This window comes from Pristis pectinata, chromosome 3, assembly GCF_009764475.1.
Source record: "Pristis pectinata isolate sPriPec2 chromosome 3, sPriPec2.1.pri, whole genome shotgun sequence".
Lineage (NCBI taxonomy): Eukaryota > Metazoa > Chordata > Chondrichthyes > Rhinopristiformes > Pristidae > Pristis > Pristis pectinata.
The window spans coordinates 121160040-121174705 of NC_067407.1; the positions used below are offsets into that span (position 1 = coordinate 121160040).

Here is a 14666-nt window from a genome sequence, read left to right on the forward strand (position 1 = left end):
CGTATCTAAGTTTGCTGATAACACTAAATTGAGTGGAAAAGCAAATTGTGTGGAGAGTCTGCAGAGAGATATAGATAGGTTAAGTGAGTGGGCAAGGGTCTGGCAGATGGAGTACAATGTTGGTAAATGTGAGGTCATCCACTTTGGAAGGCAAAATAGAAGATCAGATTATTTAAATGGTGAAAGACTGCAGCGTGCTATTGTGCAGAGGGACTTGGGAGTGCTTGTGTAAGAATCGCAAAAGGTTGGTTTTCAAGTTTAACAATTTAACAAGAAGGCAAATGGAATGTTGGCCTTCATTGCCAGAGGAGAGGAATTGAGTTTAAGAGCAGGGAGGTTGTGCTGCAACTGCACAGGGTACTGATGGGGTTGCACCTGGAGCACTGTGTGCAGGTCTGGTCTTCTTATTGAGGAAAGATATACTGGCGTTGGAGGCGGTGCAGAGGAGGTTCACCAGGTTGATTCCGGAGATGAGGGGTAAGCTATACTCACTGGCATGCAGAAGAATGAGAGGGGATCTTATAGAAACATATAATTATGAAAGGGATAGATAAGATAGAGGCAGGAAGGTTGTTTCCACTGGTAGGTGAGACTACACTAGGGGCATGACCTCAAGATGTAGGGGAATGGATTTGGGACAGAGATGAGGAGGAACTGCTTTTCCCAGAGAGCAGTGACTCTGTGGAATTCTCTGCCCAGGGAAGCCGTAGAGGCTACCTCATTAAATATAGTTAAGACACAGATTTTTGCATAGTTGGGGAATTAAGGGTTATGGGGAAAAGGCAGGTAGGTGGATCTGAGTCCACGGCCAGATCAGCTATGATTTTATTGAATGGTGGAGCAGGCTCGATGGGCCAGATGGCCTACTCCTCCTATTTCTTATGTTCTTGTGCCTGGATTAGAGAACATGTCTGATGAGGAAAGGTTGAGCGAGTTTGGGGCTCTTCTCTTTGGAGTGACACAAGATGAGAGGAGACTTGATAGAGGTGTAGAAGATTGAAAGGCATTGATAGTGGACAGCCAGCACCTTTTTCTCCAGGGTGGCAATGGCCAATACCAGAGGATATCGGTTTAAAGTTGGAGGAGGAAAGTTTAGGGGAGATGTCAGAGGTAGTTTTGTTTTTAATAGTGGTTGGTGCCTGGATTGCACTGCCGGTGATGATGGTAGAGGCTGATACAATAGGGAGATTTAAAAGACTCTCAGATAGGCACATGGATGTAAGAGAAATGGAGGGTTATGGGCTGTATAGGAGGGAAGTGTTAGATTGATCGTGGAGGAGGTTTATATCGGTCGGCACAACATCGTGGGCTGAAGGGCCTGTACTTTTTGGTTCTAGTTAGACTAATCTCTTCTGCCTGCATGTGCTCTGCATCCCTCCATTCTCTGCATATTCATGTGCCTATCTAAGAGCCTGTTTAAACAACCCTATTAGAACATAGATTATTACAGCAGAGTACAGGCCCTTCAGCCCACAATGTTGTGCTGACATTTTATCTTGCTCTAATATCTATCTAACCCTTCCCGCACACATAGCCCTCCATTTCTCTATCATTCATGTGGCTATCTAAGAGTCTCTTAAATGTCCCTTGCATATCTGCTCCCATAGCCTCTGCCGGCAATGCATTCCATACACCCACCACTCTTTTTTTTTAAGAAAAAACTTGCCTCTGACATCCCCCTTATACCGTTCTCCAGTCACCTTAAAATTATGCCCCCTTGTGTTAGCCATTTTTGCCCTGGGAAAAAGTCTCTGACTGCCCACTCAATCTATGCCTCTTATCTTGATAAAGTTACCTATCCGCCTTCACTCCAAAGAGAAAAGCCCTAGCTCACTCAACCTATCCTCGTAAGGATGAGGATAGATCCTCATATACCTATCCTTGGGTATATTCCATCTGGGTCCGTTGACTTATCTATCCTAATGGCTTTTCAAAAGTTCCAGCACATCCTCTTTCTTCACGTCGACATGCCCTAGCGTATCAGCCTGTTGTACACCATTCTCACCAAACATATTGTATCTATCTCCACCACTCCTGGCAGTGCTTTGCAGGTACCCACCACTCTGTTTTTAAAAAAATCTTGCCCTGCGTGTCTTCTTTGAATTTTCCCCCCTCTCACCTTGTCTGCATGCCCTCCGGTATTAGACATTTTGACCCTGGGGGAAGAAAGTACTGACTGTCTACTTATACCTCTCATAATTTTATAAATTTCTGTCAGGTCCCTCCTCAGCTTCCACAGCTCCAGAGAAAACAACCTGAGTTTGTCCAATCTCTCCTTGTAGCATCTGCCTTCTAACCCAGGCAGCATCTTGGTAATCCTCTTCTACACCCTCTCCAGAGCCTCCACATCTTTCTAAAAATGGGGCAACCAGAATTGTGACTCTTGAACTCAATGCCTTGACTAATAAAGGCAAGCGTGCCTTGCACATTCTTTACCACCTATCAACTTGTGTGGCCACTTTCAGGGAGCCATGGACTTGGTCCCCAATATCCCTCTCTAATATCAACACTGTTAAGGATCCTACCATTAACTCTGTACTTTCCTTTTTTTTTATATTCAATGTCCCAAAGTGCAACATGTCACGCCTGCTTGGGTTAAACTCCATCTGCCATTTCTCTGCTCATATCTGCAACTGATCTACATCCCATTGTATCCTTCAGCAGTCTTCTACACTATCCACCAGTCTTTGTCATCTGTAAACTTACTAACCCACCCATCCATGTTTTCATCCAAGTCATTTATATATTATGTAGTATGTACGTATATCACAAACAGCAGAGGTCCCAGTGTGGATCCCTGCGGAACGCCACTAGTCATGGACCTCCAACCAGAGTAAGACCCACTGACCACTATCCTCTAACATTATTTAACACCGAGATATTTTTTATTATAACTCATGTTTTGAAAACTAGCAATTATATTCAGTTCTGTGAACAGATACACTACAGTTACCTCAAATCTATTTTTGATGGCATCTTTAATTTTGATAAAAGTTGTGAAATTATCCCAGTTTTAAATTCACTGCATTAATTTGCTGCTCAGCTCTCTGGTTGTTCCAGATTCAATTAGGAAATTGATGTGATGAACATGTAATTACTTTTCACAATTGAGTAATGGCTTGGTTTGGACCTGTGGTTCATATGTTTGCACACTTAAGTCTAAATGACAATACAAAAGTACTTTGCTTAGCTCTCGGGATGCATTTCCTGGATTCAGAATATTAAGAGAATCAGCATTTAAAGGGGTCATTATATTATATATAGCAGCTCTATTCGAAATAGATTTCTCTGTGTGGAGAAGGCTGCTGTGTACTTTTTCCTGGCCCACTGCTGAGCTGGAAACCTTGTGTGAGCCCCTGCCCTTGCATTGCTGTGTGCTAATGTACTGGGAATCTGGAGTGAATCCAGCAATAAATCGCCCCATTTCTTTGTGGAGAGGCTGCCTCTGAGGTGTTGCACCATGGCCAGCAAGCTGAGTGTGGGCTATTGTTGGGAATTGATATCACCTGTTCCATGTGTTGACTAGTCTTTTTCATCGCCACATGTTCAATGCAGTGGAAGCTGCTCTGTCTCAGTTTGCTACCTCAGATATGTCTCTAACAAGCTCAGTTGAGGAAGGGAGATGGCTTCTTCCGTCACATCCAAACATTGAGGGAGACCATGGCATATGGGTGATCTGATAACACATGGAGCAGATGCTGCCAGTCCTCAGCAATGGGTTGCACTCAGTCTGCCAGTGCTGTGTGGACACATTGCTTGCTGTGGCCTGTAACATCAGTCTGTCCACAGTGAGCTGTGGGCAATTCATTGCTGGCAGAACAGCAACAGAAGGCAGGGATTTGTGCTAGGTTCCTACAGGAAGGGAAGGAACTAGCACCAAGTTCACGACAGAGCAGCACACAGTTCGAGCAGATGTTCTTTTTAAAATATGGGCGATATGTACCTGTAAATGTTGGGCAGTAGGAATCGAGAGCAATAACAAATTGGCACTCTGGGGATAGTGCAAAAAAGGTAATAATGTAACAAAATTCATCCCTAGGCTTTGTTTTATTTTAAACTATGAAATAGAACTCTGAAGCATGTTTTGTGATCAGTATCAGAATTAATAAGTTATATTTATCCAACGCTGTTCAGTAAGTTGCCTTTTTAATTTTACAAAAAAACTTGATTATTTTATTATTGTCCATGTTATTGTTGTCAATGTTATGCACTGATAACATAAAGCTGACATTTCAGTCCAGTGGGCTAGAGCTAAGTCAGTAATCTGAGTCGATGTGGTTTTAAACATCTGTTTCCTTTTGCTTAGCCAACAAAAATATGCTTCAGTGAAATCAGATGTGCAAGCCCCTATAAGAATAAAACTGATGAGTGTTTTGCACGTACTTCGAAATAACTGCATCAATTCCATAAGTGACGTGTGAAGGAAATATATATGAAGGGAGGCCATAATATTTGGATTATTCCTTAGAGGAGTCAAAATAATGCACATGCCATCAGAATTTTGCCACATTCAAATTGTTATAACTTGATTTCTAGGATATAGGAATATCCTTGAGTCCAATTCAGACAGTGGTGAGTTCAAATCTTATTCCTCAGATTTGAGTACAAATGTATACTAAGGGAGTACTACACTGTAAAATAGCCTGTCACAAATAGCACTGCAAGATTTCTTATCTCCATTGAAGAGTAGAAGTGGACCTAGTTTTTACATGATTTGAAAGATGGCACCCCTGACCGTGCAGGATTCCCTCAGTATCTCATTGAAATGCAAGGCCACATCTGTGCTTGAAACTGTGGAACAGAACTTGGACCCATGCTATCTGACTCTGAGGCTACTAACTGACTCATAGAAAAATATCCCTATATTTGAATATCTGGGTTAATAACTTCTTCCAATCAACTATTATTATCACCACTACTGGACAAATTACCTGGGCATAATCATGTTGCTGGATGTGTGAGCTTGCCTTTTTGTTTTGCATATCCGTGGCCATGTGGTGTTTTGCACAAATTGGCTGCTGCATTTCTGTACATCTATGCTTGTATTAAATACTGAGTATAAAATGTTTTGGATGTCCCAAGGCTGCGATATCTCAGATTGATACTTTAACCCAACTTGTTAAGCTCAAGCATCCTTGTGGAGGTATAAAGCTGGAGAGACTAAATCTTTTCATGACTCCTATCACCATTATGGGTGTGAGGTTTAAAATTTAAACTGGAGGTTTGCCGAACTCTTCTGCAGCAACACATTTTGTAACATGGTAACCACAGATATTTTGTCCACATTGTTGCATAGGTGATGCAAGTGCAGGAAGCTATCATATTGCTGGAGAATGGGCCTGATTTTAAAAAAAAGACTTTAACCAGAATCAGATTTATTGTAACTGAAATCTGTATGATATGAAAATTGTTTTGTGGTAGCAGTACAGTGCAAAGATATAAAATAGCTATAAATTACAAAAATAAATAATGCAAAAAAAGGAATAACAAGGTAGTGTTCAGAGACCATTCAAAAATCTGATGGCGGAGAGGGATAAAGCTGTTCCTGAATCATTGAATCTTCAGGCTCCTGTAAATATCTATCCAGCTTTTCTTGTTCTTGAGGGAATCAACTTGTTTAATTCCTGAATATGAGGAAATCTGAGGTATATTCAACAATATTAGCCTTTGTCTATATGTATAGTGTAACTGTGCCCATTTTGAGTGATCTTACTTGCATGGTTATCATTTTAAAATTGAAACTTCTTCCTTTTGCTGGTTACAAATAAATGTAATTGTTCTGTGATGGTTCTAATTATTTTTAATGTTCTTAACTTGTTTCTCAAGGTACATAACACCAAATTGCTTCATTATTAGTGTTGAAATTAACTATGTATAAACCAGATGTTGTACATTCAAACATCTTGTGTCTCCAACCGGATGAAATTGATGACTTTAAATTTCAGCATGGTTTTTTTTGTACTAATATCGGTGAAAATGTTCTTCAAATTTGATGGCTTTAAGTTCTTTGGATCTTTTTTCATGTTGGTATAAATTAAATTCGTATGTAGGAATAGTTTGTGGTACTGAATATAAAAACATAATTAATTACAGGAGATTCAGCTGAAGATATTTTAAAAATTATTTTTGGAGTAAGTCAGACATGTCTTGTTGCTTCTCTATAGCCAACCACAGAATTCCACAAGACATGTCTGAACAGTTAGTCTGGAGCAAAATGTTGTTCACTCTTCATATTGGTGGTCTTTACAGGCTAAAAAGAAAAAATTATGCTCTAAGTATTGTCCAGTTGGCCCCCTCATTGTGCTTTTTGGGTACTTCCAAGTGGTCAAAGATGATTTTGTTTCCATGCCAGTTCAGAGTTCTAGCTCATCAATGAGGCCAATGTGGGACCTGCACACTCGCCACAGATGGACTAGGAGGTGGACGGGTAGGTAGTTGGGGAGGTGATGTATACCTTTCACTGTTTGTACTGTGCTTCTGTGGGCACCTAATAAACAATCCTGAGCTTCTCAGTGCCACCCTGAAATGCTGCTCCTCCATCTTGAATGGCCACAGCCAAAAGGTTCCCTCGAGTTGGTCGAGATGTTGAACCATTTTCAGTAGGGCTTTGGAACAAGCTTAAACCTCTTCCCCTGTGTACCTGTAATCTCTTCCCATAATGGCTGAGTGAGATCGTGGGTTGTATTGAAATTGTTTTGTTCTTAAGGTTCTTTAAATGATTTTGTTCCAAAGCTTCTGCATTCTTTTGCTTTAATTGTAAGCCATAATTTTGGGACTGTCAACCATAGTGGAAAAACTCTAATGTGTATATTTAAAAATTATCCAAATCAAGATCCTTTATCATTATGGGTATCTGATGGCAATAAATAAAATGCCAACAGGGCTTGAGGTTCAGTCTTATTTCGAACCTGGAGATCCGAAAACTTCATGGGTTCATTTCCTGTTCTGTGATGAGTTAACTCGTGAAAAGTGGTCATTATTGTGTTTGTGTAAGCTCACAGTCCACCATGGTGGAAGCAATCGAATAGAAAACGAAAACTCTATACTTGCATAAAACTAACTGTATACCATGTAAAACTGTGACTGTTAAATTTCAGTTAAAAGCTCGTGATGTGAGTGCACAAGCACTAGCATTTTGTCAAGACTTGGTGGGAGCATTGCTAAACTTTCACACCTATACAGAGCAAAGAATTCAGATCTACCCCATAGATTCTGCAATGGATACTATTTCACCTTTGAATCAAAAGGTATGCTTTATGTGTGGCAACAAATGGTATTTATAAATGTCTTTTTAATAAAACATTCCAAGGCACTTTATTAGAAACAAAATGGCTTAAAGTGATAAGGAGCATAAGTACTACCCATTAGCAAGACATGTTAAAGAAAATGGGTGAGAAAGGGACATAAGCATGGTAATGGGAAATGATGAGAGAAGTTTACCTGAAGATGGAGAATTCATTGTTCATTCCAGTGAGTTGCAAATTGCCCACGGCAAAGGTAGGATGTTATTCTTCTCGTTTATCTTGGGCCTTATAGCAGTTGAGGAGGCTAGAGACCATGGGTCAAAAAGAGAAAGGGATTGAGAATTTAAAATGGCATGCAACAGAAAGGTCAGGATCACTCCTGCAGACTGAGCACAGATGCTCTGCAAAGTGATCACCTAATCTGTGTTTGATTTCTCCAATGCAAAGGATACCACACTGTGAACAATGAATGCAGTACAGTTCACTTGCACTTCTCTATCACTGTTTCACCTGGAATGATTGTTTGGGACCCTTCCTACCATCCACAGTGAAATTGACAAATACAAGCTTGGTTCAACCTGATGGATATTTCAGAGAATCTTGCAAAATGGAACATTCATTTATAATCAAATATTATTTTGCATCCTTTTAGAATAAAATCTTAATGCTTCTATATTTTCAAGAGAAGGGAAATCATTTGCATTTCCTTTTTAATTGTACCTTGGAAGCATTATATAAATGCCTTCAACAGAGAATTTTTGTAGCTCTGTGTATTGAATTGTCAGCTGCACTGTTCTGTTCTTTAAGATGGTATGAAGTGAGCTTGTATATGAGATTTCCCCCTCATGGGAAATTCTCGGATAGTCTGAAGTTGGTGAATGTTATTAGGTCAATGCCACATGTCGAAATTGGGTGGATTGCTATCCTATGTTGTACTTGTACAGTTAAGAAATGTTGTCAACTCCACAAACAACCTTCAAAAAAAAATTGAAATAGATTTACCTGGACGTGCTGTGACCATAGCTTTCCCGAGCAAATCTGAGAAAGTAGAATCTTGAGTTTGCTTGCAGTTAGATTGGTGTGCATACCATGATGAGATCTAGTTTTACTCTCACTGTCATGATGATGCAACAGTGGAGTTGTTGATGAACTAAAGCAATCAAACTCTACCAGCTGCACTTTAATGAGCCAGATCTAAGACACAAATCCCAGTGAAGGAAAGTTTTTGTTTTGTTTATTAGGGACCATGGGTCCAAACTTATTCTTTTCAAGCATACCACACTTGCAATGTGCCATATCTCAAATCACTGTGTTCTTAAATTCCTGAAAGAGCAAAATGGTCCCATTAACTCTAATGTTCATTTAGTACTGCAGTTAACCAGCTAGTTAGTTCTGGTATTGAGATTTCTATAATTGTGTGATCTGACAATAAAAGCTAAACACTCGCTCTTTCTATGAAGCACTAGAATGTTCAAGACTGTCCAAAATAAAACAATGGTACCTTTTTTAAAAGAATCATATACAAACCATTATTACTCCTTTTTCTCAGTTTTCTGAATACCTGCATGAAAATGCCTTGTATGTTCGTCCACTAGAGGAAGGAATGTTGCACTTATTTGAAAGTATTACTGAAGAAAGTGTTACTACACTGGTGAGTTTATTAAAATTGGCTTTTATATTGATGTTAATCCCCCTTAAAGTTCGTTATTGTTGTGAATTGTACATACCACTGAGAATGTTTCTTTTTCCTAGGAAACTGCTGTGAAACTTAAACCATTTTCAGACATCTTCACTTCTTATGTTTGCTTTCTAAAGAAGATTCTACCATACCAATTAAAAAGGTGGGCTCAGTTGACCCTTGTAGTTTGTAAATAACAAAATGCAATGCTTTGTGTGTAAGTTAATACAGAATTTCTGTTTCGAGCTTCTTGCTTCAAACTTTCTGGTATGTAAGTCATACTGACTTTTTCTTCAGTTATTCATGGACATGATTGATCTAGCCAGATTGCTAGAAATTGAGATTTGTTTGGTAATTAGGACTGTTCCATGTAAATACCTACCTACTTTCAAAAACATGCTTTTATTTATTGAATGATGTCCTTTCATCTTTTGGCTGCTGAATTCCAATGCAACTCTGCCAGACGATCATCTGATGCTATAGTCTGGCAATTTAGCACTAACATTTTTGTATATGATTTCTTAGAGCTGAATAGTAAAGCAATTTATGCAGTGCTGCTGCATCATTGACTGCTTAAAAAAAAAACTTGGAAAAATGAACACAGACGAGGTCAAATCTCGTGCTCTTAAAATTGCAAGTAAACAAGAAGTGAAAGATTTAAATATTTCAATTTCTTTCCTCCCAATAAAGAATAAGACTTTATCATGTAATTGGTTATCTTTGAAATGTGCCATCAGCTGTTTAAACTGAACATTGTCAAAGTTGCATCAATTACGGCATAGCTCAAACAAATAATGTACCTAAGTCTAATGTATTATGAAAAGAGTGACTTTCCCCACTTTCCTTGCATGTTGTTTTCAATAACAAATTATGACCACAATTTTGGAGCATAAAACTGGAGTTTCCTTTTAAATTATTCCATCATTGAACTTGGAATTGACTGACAATGTCATTGTTAATTGCCCATCTCCAATTGTCCCTGAACCATGGTGGCAGTTGAGTAGCAACTAGATAAGTGGCTTGGAGTCACTTAAAGGGCAAGCTGTGTAAGAACTATTGTCTTTATGACAATCTTGTAGTTTCACGATGACAGTTGCTGAGAATTTGTTACTGGAATTTAAGTTCCCCCAGGTTTAGAACTTCTTTTGATGAATGGTCCAGAACTTTGGTTACTAGTCCAGTAGCAACCATTGTGCCACCATACAGCACAATAAATAAAGAAGACACCATTTTTTTTCTATTGAACTTAGTGACTTCTTATTGAAATAGAGATTCATCTGAGAGCAGAGCTATGTATAGGTTTAAATGAGGCAGGTGACTTCCTTCAGTTAACGAAACGAGTTTGTCAAAAAGATGCATTTTTTTAAAGAATCATCTGTATAGCTATAAAAACTGGAATGTTGTTTATATTCATCAAATAAAAATTTGGGTAATACAGGTATATAACCCAGAATTTTGGTGCAAAGCTGCATGACCATCAAAATATTTCTTTAAAATATAGTACTATTGAACTAAGCAAAATTTATAATTTGCTGTAGATTTTTTTCTTTGAGTGGATTCTTTCTGAGCTATTTATAGAATCCCCATTCTGCCTTCACCGTGGGATTCGAGAGCTTGGTTCACTTCTAGTTATCAATGCCATATGTTCTATTGCTAATACTCATTAATAGCACATGGCATTTTTCATATGCATATGCATACTCCTGGCATTCTGTCAATAAAGCTGTCTAAAGAGGAAAATTTAGTTCATGTAGACTCAATAAATGGTTAAATCCTTTCAGAAATGTTTTAAAGAAATAAGTAATTTGACTTGGATGCTGATATTAAACATTTTTGCTTTTTTTGAACCAATTAGTTTGGAAGAGGAATGCGAGTATTCACTCTGCACGGCTAATTTACAAGCAAGGAACGTGGAACTACGGAGTGACATGCAAAAGGTTACAGCTATCTTTGAAAAGCTTCAGGTTTACATAAGCCTTCTTGCCTTACCAAGTAAGTTCACGTTTTGTCATTTAAGCTCAACACAAAAGCTACCATGTATGTTTCTGAGAAGATCCATCCCCTAATTTGTTTCCATGGTTGGTTAGATGCATCTCTGTTCTGAGTACAGCAAGCCAAGAGGACTGACAGATTGTGTACAAGTGGACTACAGGAGAGTAATGATAGCAGTGTTGTGGAAAGAAAGTGATTTAAGTATCTAATCTTTGGCCTGAGTCATTAGAAGGGACATTAGCTGTAAATATGATATTTATTAGTGTGGAAACTAAACCTAGAAAAATACTTCAAAAATACTGTGCAGCAAAACAATTCATACAGTCTTATGACTGTAGAATTCTTGATCTTGTTCCACTATTCAATTAAATCCTTTGCTCATCTGATTTTTGGTCAGACTTCACTTTGCTGTTAGATCACTAATCTCTTTTGATTTTGAATATATTGCTTGACTCAGCGTCTACAGCTCTCTGGGGCAGAGAATTCTAAAGATTCACAAATAAAAAGGAATTTCTCCTCATTTCAATTGTATTTGACAGATTCCCTTGGTCTCTGACCCTACCTTATTCTAGACTCGTTAAGGTAAATCCTTTCAGCATCTACACAGTCAATCCCCTTTGAAATAAGATCACCTTTTATTTCTAAACTCCAGAGAACATAGGCTCATTCTGCTCAGTACTACCTCAGGACAGCTCCTTCATCCAAGGAACTGACAGTGAACCTTCCCTCCATCACTTCTAAGATAAGAAAAACTTAAAGACCAAAATTGTACTTTTACTGCAGGTACTATTTCAACAAAGACAGAGATACATTTGTACCAAGACTTTCTACCATTGTACTCCAATTTCCCCTTGCAATGAAAGCTGTTTTCCTATTGCTGTCCTGCTTAGCTGGTGTGCCAGGCTATTACATTTTAGGGACAGAGTCTATCTACCTACCCTTGACATAAAGTGACATTATCATCACCAAGTCCCCTAGTGTTATCTGATATAAGAGCAGGGAGGTTATGGGACAACTTTACCAAACGTTAGTTAGGCCACTCCCAGAGTAATCTGGTCACCACATTACAGGAAGGATGTAATTGGATTGTCGAGGGTGTAGAGGAGATTCACCAGTACGTTGAGTTTGTTTTCCTTGGTGACTGATAGAGATGTACAAAATTATGAGGGGCATAGGTAGAGGAGATGGTTCAAAACTTCATAGCAGAATGCTAGAGGAAATCTGAGGAACAATTTTTTTTTCCCACATGGAGAATGATTGATATCTGGAAAGCATTGCCTGAGTAGGTGGTGCAGGCAGAGAGTCTTACAACATTTGAGTAATATTGAGTATTTAATTGTCAAGGCACAGAAGGCTATGGGCCAAATATTCATCAGTGAGATTAGTATTGATGGGAACTTGATGCTCAAATGGACGTGGTGGACTGAAGGGCCTGATTCAGTGCTATATGACTATGAAAATTCAGCTGGACCAGCTACCTATGTATAGTGGCTACTAGAGTAGACAGAAGACTGGGTATCCTGTGGTGAGTGACCTGCCTCGTAATATCCTATGGCTTTTCCACCAACTACAATATAAATATGGGAAGTGTCATGGAATACTTTCCACTTGCCTGAATGAGTGCAGCTACAACACACTCAAAGATGAAGCAGCCCAATCACCATCCCAAATATTCATTCCCTATACTGTCTGCGTACTCTAACAACAAAATACATTTGCACTCGGTCATCTAAGCTACTGTCTCAAACTCATGATCTCTACCACCAAGAAAAATGAAGGCAGTAGGTTCATAGGAACACCACCACCTGCAGGTTCCCCTCCAAACTGTAGACCACTCTGAGTTCAAAATGTATCCTCATTCCATCATCATCCCGCTGTTTTTAAATCCTGGAACTTCCTACTCAACTACCTTCAGCAGAGGGATTGTGGTAGTTCACGGCAGCCTTTTCAAGGGTAATTAGGCATGGGCAATTAAATTCTAGACTTATCAGCTTTAACCACATGTCATAAGTGAATAATTTAAAAAAAATGCCATTAACTTCATATTTCTTGTTGGAGAAAGCTCCTAGCTGAATATCAACATTTTATAGTTTTACAACATTAAATAATTTTTTGCTATTCCTCTCAGCAAAGTAGATAAGCTCACAATTTTTTCACATCATTGGCCACCTTTTTCTTCACTCAACCAGTTTATATCTGCTTGCAGACTGTCCTCATTACCTTACCACCTTTTCTATTTACCATCAATAAACTTGATGCATTGGTTGACCATTTCATTAAATGAAAATGCAAATTGTAACTATGCCCCAGCACTGATTCCTGAGGTGCTCAGGTTGTGGAATTTTACTTACAATCAGTGGATGTGGGCAGCACAGTAGTGTAGCGGTTAGCATAACGCTATTACAGTGCCAGTGACCCTGGGTTCAATTTTACTGCTGTCTGTAAGGAGTTTGTATGTTTTCCCCGAGTCTGTGTGGGTTTTCTCCAGGTGCTCCCATTTCCTCCCACATTCCAAAGCCATTCAGGTTAGGAATTGTGGGCATGCTACGTTGGTGCTGGAAGAGTGGCAACAGTTGTGGGCTGTCCCCAACACATTCTCAGTAACGCAAAAAGACTAATTTCTCTGTGTTTGGATGTACGTGTGACAAATAAATAAACATCTTGAAACCAGGAAGGGGAATCATAATGACTCATTTAAGACTCACCTGGTTGTTGAAATGTGAATCAAAGAGCAACTGTCATCCAAATCCATATACCCATTATTGAATCGCATCGTACCTGAAGTTCAGAAGCATGGAATAATTCAGCATATTTCATGTAGATGGTAAAGTGGGCTTATTTTCTTTTCTGGAACCCACTTGATAGCTATGTAAGGAACAAACAGGCTAATACTGAGCAAGTTTTATGCTGCTGGCTGTAGAGAAAGATTTTAAATAAACTCCCTTTAATGTTAACAGTGGTAGTGTATGAAAATTAATTGTATTTGTTTTAACACTGTATCTTTCCTTGTAGGTACCAATCCTGAAATGCTGCTTCATACAAACTACAATGTAGTTTTCACACAACTTGCTGGTTGTCTTCATTCCTTGCATGATATTATGAAAGGCAAGTCTAAAAGCAATGGAACGAAAGCAATTACTGGTGACCTTGTTAGACCATGGCAACTTGTAAAGAATGGTTGTGCCAATTCCTTTACCCATGCTTTTGTAAAGGTTTTAATATGTTAATAGAACTTTGAACTAAATGGCCACAATAGTAGATTAGAAATCTGATTACTCAAACTATAATATTTCTGTTCAGTCAAATGCAATTAGTGTATCCCTACATTACCACAATTTGGGTAAAGGAAATTCACTACTACAGAATTTACAAAACAATACCAAAACATTTAGGATGTGGAATAAAAATTCACTCTTATGGAACTTAAAACAACAACCCTTTGTCTTTTGCCTACAATGCAATCGGAATTCCCTTGCCTATAGACCGCACACCTGCGGGGACATTACTGCTGAGAGGAAAAACTTCGCAGAGGAACACGTCTCCATTTATAACATTGGAGTCAATGGGGGGGGGGGGGGAGAAAAGGGTTTGCGTTATGGAAAATTGTGATAAGGACTGTCTTCTGCATTATGCATGGGTACACTGTAGTAGTATTTTCTGTTCACCGGGATAAAATCAGAAACTACACGCAGACTAATTGAATGCCTGAGTTCCAGTGTCACAAATACATGGGGGAAAATATCAGTGGGATT

The 14666-nt window shown here is 38.9% G+C and overlaps 1 protein-coding gene across 3 annotated transcripts in view; it reads left to right on the top strand.

Moving 5' to 3' along the window:
* The window catches only part of ppp1r21 (protein phosphatase 1, regulatory subunit 21), a 72711-nt gene that overhangs the window by 34114 nt on the left and 23931 nt on the right, over positions 1-14666 (top strand). For all 3 annotated transcript variants that reach the window (XM_052011407.1, XM_052011405.1, XM_052011406.1), the window contains 5 exons: positions 7098-7247; positions 8794-8895; positions 8997-9085; positions 10778-10914; positions 13927-14019. In XM_052011407.1, coding sequence (XP_051867367.1) covers positions 7098-7247; positions 8794-8895; positions 8997-9085; positions 10778-10914; positions 13927-14019 — 571 coding nt within the window. The remainder of the gene's footprint in view (positions 1-7097; positions 7248-8793; positions 8896-8996; positions 9086-10777; positions 10915-13926; positions 14020-14666) is intronic.